Genomic DNA, 16,483 nt, shown 5'->3' on the forward strand with positions numbered 1-16,483 from the left:
GGCATAGTAAATATGTACCACCACCTCCTTTTCATGGTTAGGGACAGGCGACTCAACATTATGATTGGGGTATATTTCGCCAGGGTTAGTATCAGGATCTATTAAGACAACTATCTTCAACAGAATCACCAGTAGCTGTTGCGTGGCTAATAGCTTAGTTAGGACAGGTTACATGCGAGGTTGGTGGTGTAAGGGACAGCTTTTTGCCGAGTTTTTTAGGGAGTAGTGAGAGATGCTCTTTTGGCCCCTTCGAGTCTGTTCTTAGGAACCGCCCGCCTTTTTGGGCGCCCACGGAGTGCGTCAAATGCATTTTTCTTGGCTTTAACAAAAAAAATCATACTAGCTGTCGTAGAATACATACTACAATCGTGTTTGCTAACTAGTTCGGGTACCGGGGAAAAAAAACAAGCTATCCTAACACCATGTTCATGATTGAATTGTACCCAAAATAGATGGATCCTCTTTTGCGTAAAAGTTTACCAGTTACTGCCGCATGCTACCCGCAAAGTCCTTCCTACCTACACGCTCCTCATAGTCGTACTGTGTTTTTCAACTGCCATCGCTGCCATGCCGGTAAGTATGATACAGAAGTAATTAAGGATTAGCTCACTGTTCTAATTGCACTGTTCTTCAATACATTGTTTTTACTTACATGGTCGCCTAGATGATCTTTCATATCATCTATTTGATGAATCTATGGGCCCGAAAATGCTCGCCGGAGGCTGCCGCATGTCATCGTTCTTTAGATGTTAACTGCCATTGCTGCCAGGCCTGTAAGTATGGAAAAAATGCACATCAGTCTAATGTTCCGATTGTTCTTCCTTTTCAATTATGGAGTTACATGTACAAATTGATGGAAAGAGTCAAAAACTTATTTACAAATGTGTTATTTCAGCAGAAAATACCTTGAAGGTATCTGTATCTAAATTCCATTCAAATGTTTATTTCATAAAATAAGAATCGAGGTAAAATATTTGTTGTATCAAGTTGTTTGCCTTCAAAAGACCTTTCATTTGAGGTGTCTGTTGTTGAAATTGACCAAGGCACTAAAAAGTTATTAGCAATTTGGCTATTTCAGTTATTATTTCAAGCTGCGACCAAGTTTTTGAAGCTTGTTGGCGCGCTGCAGCTTTATGCTAGTGGTGGGTAAACGAAATCCCCAAATCCGAATCCCAATCCAAGAAACAGTCGGTCCAAGCACTCGGATAATGGACATTCTACTGTATTTCTTTGTAAAAAATAGGTTCTAGGAATTTTTCTAGAGCCTAACTTGCAAATCGCGCAAAAAACTCAATCTATGTCCATTGGACATTCTACCCAGCGTTCGATTTGAGTAAATTTAAATCAATTACATTGTCTCTAGATCGACTAGTTATGTGACTAATTCGACTCAAATCATTGTGAGTCGATTCTAACAGTTTAGGATCAAGTCAGAATCGAATCAAATCGAGTCCCAAACAAATCAAAACAGATTCGAGTCCTAAACAAATCAAATCAGATTCGAGTCCCAATCGAATCAAATCTTTAGAATCCGTCAAATGGGATTCGAATCTTTAGAATCCCTCTAGGGATCGAATCTTCGAATCTTCCGAGTCCCGATTCTGCCAACACTAGTCCACAGAGATTTGTTGTTCGGCTATCTCTTTCACTCAGCTCCATTTCACCTGACTGCTTCTTTTCGCTGTTCGTATGACAAGTGCTGCCTACGTGATCGGTGAATTGAAGCAAAAATTTGTTATCATTTTACGTACGTTGGACTACACTAGAAACTCCTTCTCTCTCCGGTCGACCACTTTGGAGCGTACACATCCGCTTTAGAGGGAGTAAAATGTTGATTGGTGTCGCGGTTCCTTCTAGTCGGTGGAACACACAATCGCGGACGTCCCATCAGTCTGGGAAAGCCAGTGTTGTCGTCGTGTTGGCTCGTCGTGAAGCTCGCGACCAACCGAGCCGGAAGAATTGAGTTTCCAGTGTCGCCACGCCAGAACCATTCCAGATGGCAATGTGCCAGTGAGTGGAGGAAAGATAATCCACTGCACCTTTGTAGCCGCCACCTTCTGGGCACTATTTTTAATCAATCGACAGAATCTGGACTTGCCGGATTGTTGTGTAAGCGAAATGTTTACGTTGCGGATAGGTTCAGCCTACAAAGTGTTGCTGATTTTGGTGCTAGTGGTTGCCGTTAGCATTGGGCCCAATGCAGTGCAAGGTGGAGCCGTCGGATTGCGGGAAAAGCTTAGCGCATACGAACAGTTCCGCTTCCGGCGCCAGATCGAGGAAAGTGAAAACAACGGCCTGTACGATGCGACCGATTCCGTGATCTCTCTTACGGCGGCCAACCTTAAGGAGCGAGTCTTCAACCAGCCACACGCTTCGTTGGTCGAGTTCTACAACTCGTACTGTGGCTTTTGCCGCCGCTTCGCCCCCATCTGGAAGCAGCTGGCCGTGGACATCCTTGGCTGGCAGAAGCTGGTCCGCGTAACGGCGCTGGACTGCTCGCGCGACGAAAATAATGCAATCTGCCGAGAGTTCGAGGTGATGGCCTACCCGACCATTCGGTTTTTCTCCCCGCACTACGCCGACGGCGAGCACAAGATAGGTGGGTAACAGGAACAGGAACAGGAACCGGTCTAACGAGAACCGACCCCTAGGGGCCAGAAGGAGAAAGGAGGAACAGCGCGAGTTGTTTTTATTGCTCCGCGGCAACAACATTTGCCACAAATCACAACGTGTCCCTCGCCAACGTTACTGTTTTGACCTGTATGTTTGTAGAAAAGGTAGCCCGCTGCGCGGTAGAAAACACTACATCAGCGATAATGACTTCTGCACTTTGATTTTCTTCTTTTTTCGGCGTATGTGCCTTGATTACATGTCGATGTAAACCATCGCTTGAAGGCTTCCTAATGAAAGGCTCGGCGAATGGTTTCTAGCAGCTGCGCGAAAATGTTCCTTACTTTGCACTTAACAATTATCCGGCTTGTTGACTCAGGTGAATTTATGTTCATAGAAACAATTTTGGTAATTTTTTTTACGCTAGTAACGACAAACGAATTCATTCAAGTTTTTTTACTATAAAATACCATCTCGAACTCCACCTTATGGAGAGCGCGATAAAACAATGTCATCATGATACAAATCTTACCCATCGAAGGAACATTTATCAGTTTTGTTAACAGCGCTAGAAAAATCAGGTTATTTCGTTTATTTCCCCAATATCAATTGACACCCACCGAAACCCTACGATGCTCGGAGCAATTTCATAACGCATACTCCCATCGCAAGGTATCGTTATCAGGGGAGAAGCACAACCGTTTTTTCCGTTTCGATTCGGTCGCTGCCAACACCCGCACTCTACTCAGGAGGCGAAACGTGCCATCGTGGGCAATTTTTCTTTTAGTTCCGTTTAGCGCAACGCCAATCGGCCTTTCTATGCAGTGCAAATGCAGCGCAAAGTGCAATCCTTGTTATTAGTTTGTTTCAAGGGAACCTTTCGCAATCAAGCGAACGAAACGAACATTCTTTGGTGTCGTTCGGGTCCGACATACGGCTGGATACAGGGAATGACCTAATCACGACGCTGCATACAGCAAGCGCTTTTCGCAAATAGTGTCCCAGCGTACATCGCCAGGGATGCTGTGCCGGAATGCAGGTTTAGAGGATACGATCTACTGGACCAACTGAATGGATAATTTGTCGTTTCATCGTTGAAACTTGGTTGGCGCCGATTTCTCAATTGCTCTAAGCTGTTATTTGCTCGTGGCATAATATTTGAAGTTGTTAACAAGCTGTACTTTGATTGCTTGGATTATATTGCACTTAAAGCATATTGTTTGGATGATGTTTTCACAATTAGTTATCCCTTTTCATCTCTTTCCCCGCAGGAGAACCACTTAAAGAACACGACGGACAACGCATCATCGATCGATTGGTCGATTTTATGCAGCATGTGGAGAATAAGCCAAGCAACTGGCCAAACCTGACCACTATCAATCGTACGGATGATAAAGCGGCACTTTTCGAGCTCGGTACTCCTGGCAGTGCGAGGCCAAAGTATGTCTACCTCATCAGCGAAAAAGATGCCAATGCAACGGTCGGTATGCAGGCGATACTGGACTTTCACGACACTCCAGCTGCGGTCGTGTATCGGATGCACGACCCCTCCGCATCAACCAATGGGCTGTCCGTCATTGATGGGTCCTCCCTGAGCGTCATTAGTTTGCCGATCGATGAGTACAGCAGGGAGAAAATACGTGAGGCAATCCGGACGCACCTGGGACAGCATCACATCCTCGTGACGGACGTATCGACCAAGTCTACGGCGAAAAAGTCGGGCGATGGTTCGGCCACGACTGAGCAGAACATTTCCGCCCTGATGGAGCAAAAGCAGGAGGCAGCCATCAGGGCGAAAGTGAAGGAACTCGGACCGGCTGTCGTCTACCAGGCTGATCTGGAGGAAGCGGTCCGTTTTGCCCTATTCCACGAAATCGCACGCTTTAAGACGATCGATGGCGAGCGGCTCGTAGCGTTGCGCAATCTACTCAACGTGCTGGTGCGCTACTTTCCGTTCAACGATAATGGTCGTCGATTTCTGACTGAGGTTCGTCAGTACGTGTTGAATGCTGGCGAGCAGAGTCTGGACGGGGAAGCGTTCGTGCAGCGCGTGAAAGCCCTCGAAAACGAACGGAAGCCCGTCTTCTCGTCGAACCACTGGATTGGATGTTCCGGATCAAGGGAAGGCCTCAGGCGGTACCCGTGCGGGCTTTGGACACTTTTCCACTACCTTACGGTGCAGGCTGCCGAAAGTGATCTTTCAAACAATCCTCAGGAAGTGTTGGAAGCGATGCACGGATATATTAAGAACTATTTCGGTTGTTCCGAGTGCTCGCAGCATTTCCAGCAAATGGCCGAAAAGAACCGTATCTGGCAGGTGTCTACAAAAGAGGACGCCATCCTGTGGCTGTGGTCGAGCCACAATGAAGTGAACAAGCGGTTGGCGGGTGATGCGACTGAAGACCCCGAACACCCAAAGGTGCAGTTTCCGTCCCCCGGAGATTGTGCACCTTGCCGGCAAAAAATCCTGACCAACCACCACAACCACCAGCAATACACCATTGAGGGTGGAACCGAGTGGAACCTGATGGAGGTACTGGGCTACCTGAAGCATATGTACGCCTACGATCGCCGGAATCTGTTCGGTCTGCACGACAGCAGTCTGGTACCGCAGGGCGCCGAAGGACGATCGGAGTGGGGAGGGGCGGCGGCCGTCGGCGCTCAGACGGGTTACCATTCGTACGGGAACGTGCTCAGTGAAATCGACATTCGATTCAGTGCGCTGCTGTACGTTACATGTATCATAATGATCGTAATCGCAATCAAGATGGTGGTCAAACGTGGCTATCGCAAGAAGATGTACCCTCATGATATTCTGGGTAAAGTGTAGGCTGTGCTCGTTACTCCATCTTGCGAATTCAATTCAGGTTCAATCTTGCCAACACCAACTACATCCAGGACAACACATTCCAGAGATTTGCTCAAAGCGAATGTGCGCTTCAGTTACTTGACGATTTCAATTTTATCCATATGTGATCCACGATTGGCGGCTTTCGGGGGGTAGCGGGGAAGGTTTATCCAAATAGTCAGGCCTGGAGAGTTCGTACAATGGTCATCTTCGTTATGTCGCTAGAGATTTTTTAGATGTGAATTACTCCGGCGAACGGGAAACATATCCTGTGGTAAGATTCTCTGACACAATAAATTTATCTCACGAAGAGCAAGCACTTGCATTTTGACTGCGCTGAAAGAAAAGAATGGTTTTAATTGCTGCACATCGACACACCGATACTGGGATGTTTACAGACTTCAATGCAATGTTTCGGATACCGTAGCTACATCCGACACGTCCGGAAAATTAACTTAACAATTAAACTTCGCGTTTATTTCAATCCCTTGCTTCATTTGCATCGTGGAAAACTCTGTCAATGTATGATGTTTGAAATGCCGATTTTCCAAAATCCCTCTATTCCTTGGATGCCATCATTTGTATTAGATTGCCGGAAAACTTTTCGATTCGCTTCAGCTCGGACAGGACCTCTGTTTTGTATTGCACGCACTTTGCATTGTCGGTCAACTTCAACAGGACAGCACCTCGCTGATGGGTATACTTCATTGTAAACCTGCACTGGCACGGGTTGGCCATATACATATTTTCTGCCGCGATCTCAAAGTCTTCCCACGATTTCACGAACACCATTTTGCTATTGGCTAATCGTCCTGCGAGACCGGGCGCAGGATATCGAACACAAAATTACGGAATAAACTCGTGCACCGTGGCTGGAACTGCAAGTCGAAATCTTTGGAGTACCGCTGGCGTTTTGACATCAACGTCATCAGGCAGAGTGTTCTACAAACCTCAGGCAACTCCGTCAAATCCGTCCAAGGTATTCGATTTAATTTTATTTCTTATCGTGGTAGAGATAAAGAACATTTAAAAAATTGGATTTTATGAAAATAAATGCATACAATAAGTCCTAGGACAAATACCGTTGTGGTTATTCGGTAAACAAAACTGTACAGCATTTGAATCTTCACCTTGGCATTTAACAGTAAACAACTGCATGTTGATCTTTTCTAAAGAGGCGAAGGTGTGAAATACTCATGTGGCGTGGCCTACTTCCTCAATATCAGTCGCTATTCAAGGTGTTGTCGTCGTAATAACGCAATTTTCATTCCGTTTTTCAAATTTCCAGTCCCTCAAACGCGAAGAAACGGTAGTCTGCAGCAAGCAACCATGTTTTCTTGGCTCGATCTCCGGTCGATCAACTTGATAAACTTTCTGCTCGTCAACCTGATCATCACCGTAGTGGTGCTGGGTGGTCTGCTGGCCACTATCGAGAAGCACCTTCCGACTGCGATTCGACAGACATTCCGCTACGGCAAGCACGCCCTCAAAGGAACGCCAGATCGGTTGGTTTCGCTGTTGGAGGTCCCCAAGGCATGGTTCAAACATTTCTACGTGTTTGCTGCAGCGTGGTCGCTGGCGGGCTTCGCCTGCATGGCCCAAGCATACGTCACGGGTAAACCAGCGCCCGATTTTGTGATAGACTTCCTCGACATGATGGCCACAAACAAGCGCGGGGTTCGTACCACACCGACTGAAACGTTAATCGCCATGACACTGATCACTATGCAGTGCCTACGTCGCTTCTACGAGACCTGGTTCGTGCAGGTGTTTTCCAGCACGATGAAGATCAACCTGTCCGCTTATCTTGTAGGATACATACACTACTTCTGCACGGTTGCTGCAATCCTTTCGCAGGCTGAGGGCTTCACTCGTGCCGGTCCAATGAAGCAGCCAGCAAATGGGTACCGATTCCATCCGGATGCATCCCTGGCACTTGCAATTGGCCTGTTCTACTACGCCTGGTTTCACCAATATCGTTCGAACGTGATTCTGGCAAATCTACGAAAAGATAAGACGGGAAAAGTTATCAGCCAGAAGCACAGCCTTCCGACCGGCGATTACTTCGAGTTGGTCTCTTCGCCGCACATGTTCTTCGAGATCGTGATGTACGTCGTCCTTTTTGGAGTATTGCACAGGAATACGTCCATGGTGTACGTGTTGCTGTGGGTTGTATCGAATCAGATGATGAATGCCTGGTTGACTCATCAGTGGTATATGGAAAATTTCCCAAACTATCCTAAATCCCGGAAGGCGCTGATACCATTGCTGTTTTGAGTGTAGCAGTGTCGATTATGAAATTCTAAAACCAGGTGGTTCAATAGATCTAAACTTTCTGATGGTGCTATTTTACAAAATATTCATATTTATTGTAACTATTTATGAATAAATACTACGTTGATTTAACGTAATGAGCTCGAACAACTGATCGTGAAAAGAAGCACAATGTTGCGAAAGAAACCACACATCCAATAGTAATAGCATGGTAATTACTTTCATGAAACACGCCGAAAAATATGGGGTTAGCGGATAGTTCAATTTTTATAAATTTAATTTCCGCTAGAAAGAGATAGGTTGAAAACAACTCAACTCAAACTGGTTTGAAGAAATCAGATTGAACTAGCAATACCATAAACGCACACTGCAAGGGAGTTAAAAAATGCTGTCAATTCTAAAGAGGTTCTTCTTCAATTGATAAGATTGTGTCGAACAGTGCGCTTCGTGCAAACGAAAAAACGATCCTAAATTGTACCGTATTAAGTGAACGCGAAAAAGTTGAGCTCAAACGATACCTTAACGAGTAGCTAATACTTTGCTCGTGTTTCCAAACACACACCCGCCAATCAGAACCGAAAAAAGAGTGTGTTATTGTTGCGAAGAAGTGCGTTCATCAAAATGGGCTGGGGGTTTGTTACTTGCGGACCGAACGAGGCGCTGGTAGTATCAGGTATGCGCACGACTAACCATCGGAAAAGTTTATGGCGACAGACTGTCGCCAGCCTCCCCTCGTGATCGCCAAAAACGATAGTCCCCCGTTTTCCAAAGCAAACAAGCAGCGCCGGACGAAGGGAACCTGGTGCGGCGTCGTTTGTGCGCGTCAGAGTGACGTCATTTTCGTAAACCGGACTCCCCGTTCCTGAGGGGGTGATACACCCGCTCGCTGGTTGAAAACATTACGGAGTTTCCCACTCCCGTATTTGGCGCTTTAAATAGTTTTTATTAATTTTTCGCATCATTCCTTCGCCGCGCTTTTCTTTGCAAACAATATTGTTTTTTTTTAAATATATAAATAGAAGCCGGTATAACGCATTGTACGATCAAATTAATGTTTCAACAGCATTAGTGAACGAGAAATTTTATTTTTATGTCGTTCGCCAGCGCTAGCGTTCCTATCAGCTTAAGCAATGAGATAATCGATACGGAAAGGACATGGGGAGGCCTTCAGTTGTGTCTCACATTTCCCCGGAAGCGAAGGAAAATGTATAAAATAAACTCGAGCGATCCATATACACGGGAAAATACACACATAAAACAACGCAATCGCAAACTGTCCTACTTCCGTCCTCTGTGCTGTGGGAAAAGCTCATCGCGTTGCCGATGAAAATATGTCCATTTTGTGGGTGTGTGTGTGTGTGTGTGTGTGTGTGTGTGTGTGTGTGTGAGTGTCATCCACGGGTGTCCTAAAACTGTCAGGAAGCAATATCGATTTTCACCTCGCAACATCCTCGCTTCGGCCTATGTTGATCCCTTTTTCCGGCCGGCTCATTTACTGCAGCGAGGAGCAGAAACAACAACTATGACCTCTTGTTCGTGGTGTAAGGATGAGCTAGGCCCAGGACCTATGTAAGGTTTCACTCAATACATACGGTTTCATGTAACCAGCGATGCACCTTATTATTTTAAAACTAGGACAAACACAGTAGGCTCATCCACCATTGAAAATTAAAAACTCCTCGCAACTATAGTCCGAGGGAACAAAGTTTTCCATTTCAAGTGGCTCAGGGAACACCGTTTTCCCGCGAGTTTGTATTTGGCACAACTTACCCGACAGTATGTTGTGCGTATGTTTATTTTTAGAACTGCGTAACTCCAGCTGGTTGCCACTTCAATAATTAAAAATGTTTTCAGTAACATGCCTTCCGCTTAATTCTACTCTTCCCCGTGGTCGATACAAACTTCACAAAATCTTCCTTCTTCCAAAAATCAATTTACTTGGCGCTCCCACCATGCGTTGCGAGTCGCAGAACGTCGCTAGGATGGGAGGTTAATTTGGGTTAATTGACGATTTCCTTCGGCCTTTTGCAGGATGCTGCCATATGAAGCCGTTGCTGGTGCCTGGTGGAAGAGCATTCGTATGGCCATCGATTCAACAAGTGCAGAGGTATGTATTAGTGTTCCTTCACGATCCACCAGGATAAATTATATTCTAATGCGCTTCTGTTTCTGCTCAACAGAATCTCGCTCAACACCATGACACTGCAGGTGGAAAGCCCAACTGTCTACACGAGCCAGGGTGTGCCTATCTCCGTAACTGGCATCGCGCAAGTTAAGATTCAGGGCCAGAACGAGGACATGCTGCTGACGGCATGCGAGCAGTTCCTCGGCAAATCGGAGGCGGAAATTCAGCATATTGCGTTGGTCACGCTCGAGGGTCACCAGCGAGCCATCATGGGCTCGATGACGGTCGAGGAGATCTACAAGGATCGTAAGAAGTTCTCGAAGCAGGTGTTCGAGGTTGCCTCATCCGATCTGGTCAACATGGGTATTACCGTTGTGTCGTACACGCTCAAGGATATCCGCGACGAAGAGGTAAGCATTCGAGCCAAAACCGGCATTAACAGATACGTATTCTGTGTTGAATGATTAAATCCAGGAAAAACACACGAGCGATCAATAATCCCCAAGTATGAAACGGCTAGTAAGATCTTTGCCTATAGGCTAAAATTCAGGCACTTCATTGAAGAGAGAGATCTTCTTTTGTGTCTTATAATATCATTTCACTTTTCTCTTTCTGCCACCGAACACACATTGCCGCATAATTTCCGATTCTCGTTCTCATAATCATAATTTATGCTGTTCATCCTTTCGTTATTTCGTTCAAACACTTTTCTTCGATATCTTCTTTCTATTTTATTACACAGTACAAACCCGGTCCCTCGGGCACGAAGGCTGGCAATGGGGTAACGGAGCAAGGAAAACTCAGGAAATTTTCCAAATTTTTTTATCATTTTACTCAAGCATTGGCAGTTAAACTTTGATAAATAGCTTTATAAATTTCCAAAATATCTCTTTTTGCTTAGATTGATTTACTTAACTCCAATTGGCCTTACAAACTCATACAAACTAATAAATCTATCTGTTGTTACGTCTGTTCGTAGTATCCGTGGTTTTAGAATTTACGTGGTTCATATTTTGATTGACAACAGCCACAATAGTCGGGTTTGTACTGTTTGTAATGGGTCGCTTCTGTATTTTGGATCTAACCACACTTCTCTCTGGTAGTTTGTAGAAGCTACGCAATGTCAGAATCATGCATAATTAAACGGCAAGATCCACTATTTACAAACGATACATTTTCGCTCCACTCAAACAGAACATATATTCTAGAGAAGTTTATGTAACTTTTCGTTTGGTTGGTTTGTTTTTCTATCTTCATGTTTCCTTGATACAAAACTCTAACACATAAGCTACATATTTTACTACAAAACTAACATCAGCATTTACGCAAGCAAATTTGCCAGCCTCTTTGCCTGATTACGAATGCATCACATGATAGTAGGCGGTGAAAAGAAAAGAAAAACGGAGCATCGATAGGATGCGATGTCAGAATCATAAGAGATGATCCAGTCAGTCCAAGTCTGCCTGTCCTGCCGACGTGTGTGCTCTTGTGTCCCTCCTTTTCATTGGTTCTCTTTTTTCTTTTCTTTTTTGTCTTTTCGTGTACCTTTTCCCGCTAACGATAAAAATAACAATGTTTTGATAATGTAAAGGGTGCTAAGGTATGTTAACATAACTCTCCACCTCCTTTTAGGGCAAGATACAATTTCTTCCCACCCGTATTACATCCACCTGTTTTTGCCACATGTAAAAACCGTACTATTCAATAGACAATAATATATACACATACACATATATACTTACATATACACACAGCAAAGACCATACGTGTTGTCCTTTAGCACTAGATTTGCTACAATACACACAGAGCTGTTTATACTCATTAATATTTTTATATTGTTTTAAATTTTAGTTTTGTCTCAATCTATGTACAGTTGGAACCTGCTGCATACACTTGACTGTAATAAGCTCCGCGCAGCAGTTATATCAGTCCCCATGTTTTCCCAGCCGTAGATACAACTTACAAAAAAATCTAGTCCTGTTCGGTTTTGAACATTTTTTTTACATTTTCCTTATTTTTTGTATATATATAATATTCTTTTGCCAACAATTATTTTGTTTTACTTACCTCTTGTCGTACGCTGCAAAACATTTGCATAGATATTGTTACGAAAACTGAAATTAGCTTGAAAATTTACTTAATTACTTCAAATACAAAGCTTTACAATGCGGAAGCGTGGCTACCATTTTAACATTAACCTACCACTTTAATGACACTAAGGGTGACTTTTTACATATATTTTCACGGAGAAAAATCCTCTCATCCCGTTGTGCTCTCGATTGTGCTTTTGGTTAGTTGAACGTATTTTAAGTTTAGATATATTTTCGTTATCGATTCATTTTACGAATGAGTTTCGTATTACGTTCTTCGGACTTTCATTTTTTTTTTTTTTGCGTGACAGTGTGATTGTGTGTATGTCCTTTTTTATCACTGTTTTAACTCGTGTTAGAGCGCAATTTTTATTATTTAGCCTTGTTTTATCTCACTGGATGGATTTGTGTACGAGAGAGGAAGGGCAAACGTGTTAAAGCTAATCGATGGGGGTTTCATACCCCTTACCTCTTTTTCCATTGTGTTTTCTTTTTCCTGCTTCTCCTGCTTCTTCACGCACGCCACACAGGGATATCTGAAAAGTCTGGGTATGGCTCGTACGGCTGAGGTGAAGAGGGATGCCCGTATTGGCGAGGCGGAGGCACGCTGCGATGCGACCATCAAGGAGGCAATCGCTGAGGAGCAGCGAATGGCGGCGCGCTTCCTGAACGACACCGAGATCGCGAAGGCGCAGCGCGACTTTGAGCTGAAGAAGGCCGTCTACGACGTGGAGGTGCAGACTAAGAAGGCCGAAGCGGAGATGGCCTATGAGCTGCAGGCAGCCAAGACCAAGCAGCGCATCAAGGAGGAACAGATGCAGATCAAGGTGGTCGAGCGCACCCAGGAGATTGCCGTGCAGGAGCAGGAAATGCAGCGTCGCGAACGCGAGCTGGAAGCGACCATTCGCCGACCGGCCGAGGCCGAGAAGTTCCGGCTGGAAAAGCTGGCCGAAGCGAACAAACTGCGCGTTATTCTTGAGGCGGAGGCCGAAGCTGAGGCGGTAAGTAAACAGTTGTGCGTGTAACCAAGAGGGTAGTAAAACAAACGGAATATTGTTTGCTTCTTACAGATAAAGGTACGTGGTGAGGCCGAAGCATTCGCCATTGCCGCCAAATCGAAGGCCGAAGCGGAGCAGATGGCAAAGAAGGCGGAAGCCTGGCGCGAATACCGCGAGGCAGCAATGGTGGACATGTTGCTGGACACATTGCCAAAGGTGAGCTTGGTGGAATCTTGGCTGTGGCTCATGCGTGTCCTGACACTTTTCTTCCCTGTTGTTTGTAGGTTGCCGCGGAAGTCGCCGCACCACTGTCGCAGGCGAAGAAGATTACGATGGTTTCGAGCGGCAACGGTGAGGTCGGAGCAGTGAAGCTGACCGGCGAGGTGTTGCAGATCGTGAACAAAATCCCGGAGCTGGTCAAATCGATCACCGGTGTTGATATTTCGCGGGTAAATCAAAACCACAAGTACATCTAAACATCACAAAACATACATCCACATACACATTCAACACTCACAAAATCATCTGAAATAGCTCATCTACACTGTTCTCCGGGAACAAAAGGTCGTCACAAAAGGTGTCTCTTGTAGTATCGATATTATTGTAGCAATGCCAAATCGGTACGCAAAACATGATCAGTGATCGATCGGATCGATTAGCGATCATTAGAGCCAGGATAATTTCTTGTCGATGGAGACTTTTCATTTTCTACGTGGTGGACAATTAGCGTAAAATATGACAAAAACGACAAAAGAAAACCCCGTGTGTACAACTTAGATATACTTCCATGACAAGTAATGTATCTTATATCTAGTCGATATCTCACCTATCTAGGATAGATTAATTAGATAGAGGATAGAGAAAAGTGTTTTATTTATGTTATTTTTAACTTTCATAAACATAGAATTTGTTTCATTTAACATTCAGTTGCCTTTGAGTTGATTAGTGAATTTTTTTCGTTGGTATAGTCCTTCCGCCTGTTCCTTTTTACCTTTCAGCTCTCTTTTTTCACAGGCTGTGTTCGACATCGCATCGCTCGATGCGGTCATGGGATTGCATCCCGAAGTCATAGTCTAAGCGACCAATAGAGCAAAATGATAGATCGTTAAAGTAGTGTTTCGGAATAGTTTAACTCCGTTAGATGATTTCTTTCCTTCCGCCACCCCGCCCCCGGACGGTAACGAGTGAGTTCTCAATTGATTGACTGAACATATCGTTGCGCGTTTTTTTAGTACCTTGTTTTCTGTTCTGAACTAGTTCCTGGCTGATAGTTCTCTTGTGCCGTAGTTGTGAAACGTTCATATATTCACAATCATTAATTCAAATGTGGCAAATCGGTTTTGTTTTTCTAGAAAACATTTGTTACTAAATTTGATTCAAATCTACTTCGACACAGACTCATCATACATACATAAACACACACTACACCCAGTCATTGTCCGATACATTCATACGAATATAGAATACTATAATTTTAGAATGCTTCTCTACTGTGACTAAGCTCGTTACACATTCCATTTCATTTTATTAGTTTTTACTAATAACCCTCAAACCCAACAACCTCATCTTTTTTAGTCCGTTCATGCCGGTTAAACTCGAAGAAACGATATGTCACGCGTCAAGCTGTTAACTTTCACACTTCCCCCCCGCAAGAACGAAGGAGGCCAAGATGTAGTTAAAACATTTAAAAGAAGTGTCCCGTGTACAGCATCAACGATCGATCGACCGAACATCCAGCAGCCCAAATAAGAGCGTCGGAAAAGGCGTAAGAAAGCGTTAATCTGTCGTTCCGGTTCGAATCCGTGTAACTTGTTTTTGAACGAACAAGCCCTCACACTACCAAGCAGGAAAGAATACTCAATTCTTAGTCCCATGTTCCACTGAAAACCATTTAATCGTAGATATGCAAGCAAGAGCAAGGGGGAAAGCAACTTCGAAGCCCTGTTCCAAATTGGCAGAACGGTGCATTTCGTACGATATTTTCCATCTACTTGTGGCCAAGAGCAAAACATGTGTAGAACAGCCGTTACGTACGTGTTTGGTTTGATTATAAATCATAATTTTATATTTGTTTCATTGTATGCTGTTGATTTCCGTTGTTGTTTTGTCCTCAAATAGGATAAATTTAGTTATATTGTTTACTTACATGAAACACGTTCAAACAAAATTATTAAAAATACATCAGATATGCTAACCAACTCCTCCGGTTGATGCCAATTATTCAAGTTGTGTGTTATCAAGTACAAGAGAACTCTTCACTACATTCAGCCTCATTTTCTAGTCACTGCCGCAGATTTCAAAAAGGTTCGATTTTCGATGTGCACAATACCCATGTTATCATTGCAATAGTTGTTATTGAACTACGCCAACAGCGAAACCGATCTGTTGGTAGAATAAATTTTCCAGTCTCTCCTACGTGTCATATGGTAATGAGTAATCTATCGACGTAACGAAGCGCCAGTTATTAAGAAAACACACAAACATGTCTCGAGTATTCAACTGCATCCTAAACATCGGTATTTTTACCAAAAATACTAAACTTTACAAAGAACCAAATGTAGAACATCTATAATAACAAAAATATATATCCATCCATTTATGTAAGCCAATAAAAACGTTCTTTCATCGCAAATGCTACGTTGGAATGAACGCAACAGTCGAACGTTGCTTCATTCTTTGGATAACTTTTTGAAATTCGGAATGCCACCATCTAAATATATTGCGGATCCTTTCTCCTATTACTTTAATGATTGTTGCGTAATAAAAGTAAATACAATTTCTATTTATCTCGATGCTTTTACTCCAAACACACAGCAGTTTTCGTGCAAGGATGAACGAACGATTTTGTATGGGAAACGTGCTTTAAAACAAACATCAATTATATAAAAAAATACCCTTGAATGAACAAGCGAACTATATTTTTCACGGTGAAGGAATACATTTAATGAAACGATAAGAAAATGGGTGGCTTAAAATTATGCAAGTTTATAATCTTAGATGAAATCAGAAGTGTTTACACATGGGTATGCAAAACGATACATATATTTTGTAACAGAATATCCTTTTGATAAACTTGTGTTGATTATCAAGAAATAAGGTGGAAACAACAAACAATATTTTAATTGTTACTACACGATACTGCTAACATAAAACAAAACAGATCCTGTTAATAGTGATTTCAATGTACGGTAGAATCACAAGAGGCGAAGACAGAAACAAAAACATTGCAATACCAACGATGGTCTTCATTCAGTTCAACATAATCCATAGAGGCGAAAGAGCACACTATACCGGACCCTGTGTTTGCATTTAAATTGTATCTTATAATCAGCAGTGTAATGTATCTTTTTTTAAATGAATAAATGTGTTCCGTCATTACTATGCGGTTGCGGTTGATTTTTGATTGCATATATGTGTACATTCAACCATCGATTGTGTGCTTCAATATCAGAACATTCCATTAATTACCCTTCCAAACTTGTCAAGCCCAAATGCAATAAGTAGCCTATGCAAATTTTACTCTAAATCACAAACCATC

The 16,483-nt window shown here is 43.5% G+C and overlaps 4 protein-coding genes across 8 annotated transcripts; 3 read left to right on the forward strand and 1 right to left on the reverse strand.

The window, feature by feature from the left end:
* The first annotated feature begins 1,761 nt into the window (after positions 1–1,761).
* On the forward strand, positions 1,762–5,770 carry LOC131262057 (sulfhydryl oxidase 1-like). The gene is made up of 2 exons (XM_058263971.1): positions 1,762–2,599; positions 3,882–5,770. The coding sequence occupies exons 1-2, from the start codon at positions 2,119–2,121 to the stop codon at positions 5,438–5,440; spliced, it is 2,040 nt and encodes a 679-aa protein (XP_058119954.1). The 5' UTR covers positions 1,762–2,118; the 3' UTR covers positions 5,441–5,770.
* A 138-nt stretch (positions 5,771–5,908) lies between these two features.
* Positions 5,909–6,366, reverse strand: LOC131263817 (signal recognition particle 9 kDa protein). The gene has a single exon (XM_058266076.1). It carries the CDS (start codon positions 6,248–6,250, stop codon positions 6,017–6,019), a length of 234 nt encoding a protein of 77 aa, XP_058122059.1. The 5' UTR covers positions 6,251–6,366; the 3' UTR covers positions 5,909–6,016.
* Positions 6,367–6,643: 277 nt separating this feature from the next.
* On the forward strand, positions 6,644–7,884 carry LOC131263258 (polyprenol reductase). Its single transcript, XM_058265424.1, has one exon. The coding sequence runs from the start codon at positions 6,788–6,790 to the stop codon at positions 7,733–7,735; it is 948 nt and encodes a 315-aa protein (XP_058121407.1). The 5' UTR covers positions 6,644–6,787; the 3' UTR covers positions 7,736–7,884.
* A 279-nt stretch (positions 7,885–8,163) lies between these two features.
* Positions 8,164–16,320, forward strand: LOC131267033 (flotillin-1). Of its 5 annotated transcripts, XM_058269777.1 has the most exons (8): positions 8,164–8,405; positions 9,764–9,839; positions 9,913–10,267; positions 10,600–10,638; positions 12,478–12,948; positions 13,018–13,161; positions 13,230–13,394; positions 14,521–16,320. In XM_058269777.1, the coding sequence occupies exons 1-8, from the start codon at positions 8,354–8,356 to the stop codon at positions 14,536–14,538; spliced, it is 1,320 nt and encodes a 439-aa protein (XP_058125760.1). In that variant the 5' UTR covers positions 8,164–8,353; the 3' UTR covers positions 14,539–16,320. The 5 variants fall into 5 exon arrangements, with proteins under 5 accessions (XP_058125760.1, XP_058125763.1, XP_058125762.1 ...); XM_058269780.1 differs by lacking the exon at positions 10,600–10,638 and having other exon boundaries at positions 9,913–10,279; XM_058269779.1 differs by lacking the exon at positions 10,600–10,638.
* The last annotated feature ends 163 nt before the right edge of the window (positions 16,321–16,483 follow it).

This window comes from Anopheles coustani, chromosome 2 (genome assembly GCF_943734705.1).
Source record: "Anopheles coustani chromosome 2, idAnoCousDA_361_x.2, whole genome shotgun sequence".
In the NCBI taxonomy this organism is placed as follows: Eukaryota; Metazoa; Arthropoda; class Insecta; order Diptera; family Culicidae; genus Anopheles; species Anopheles coustani.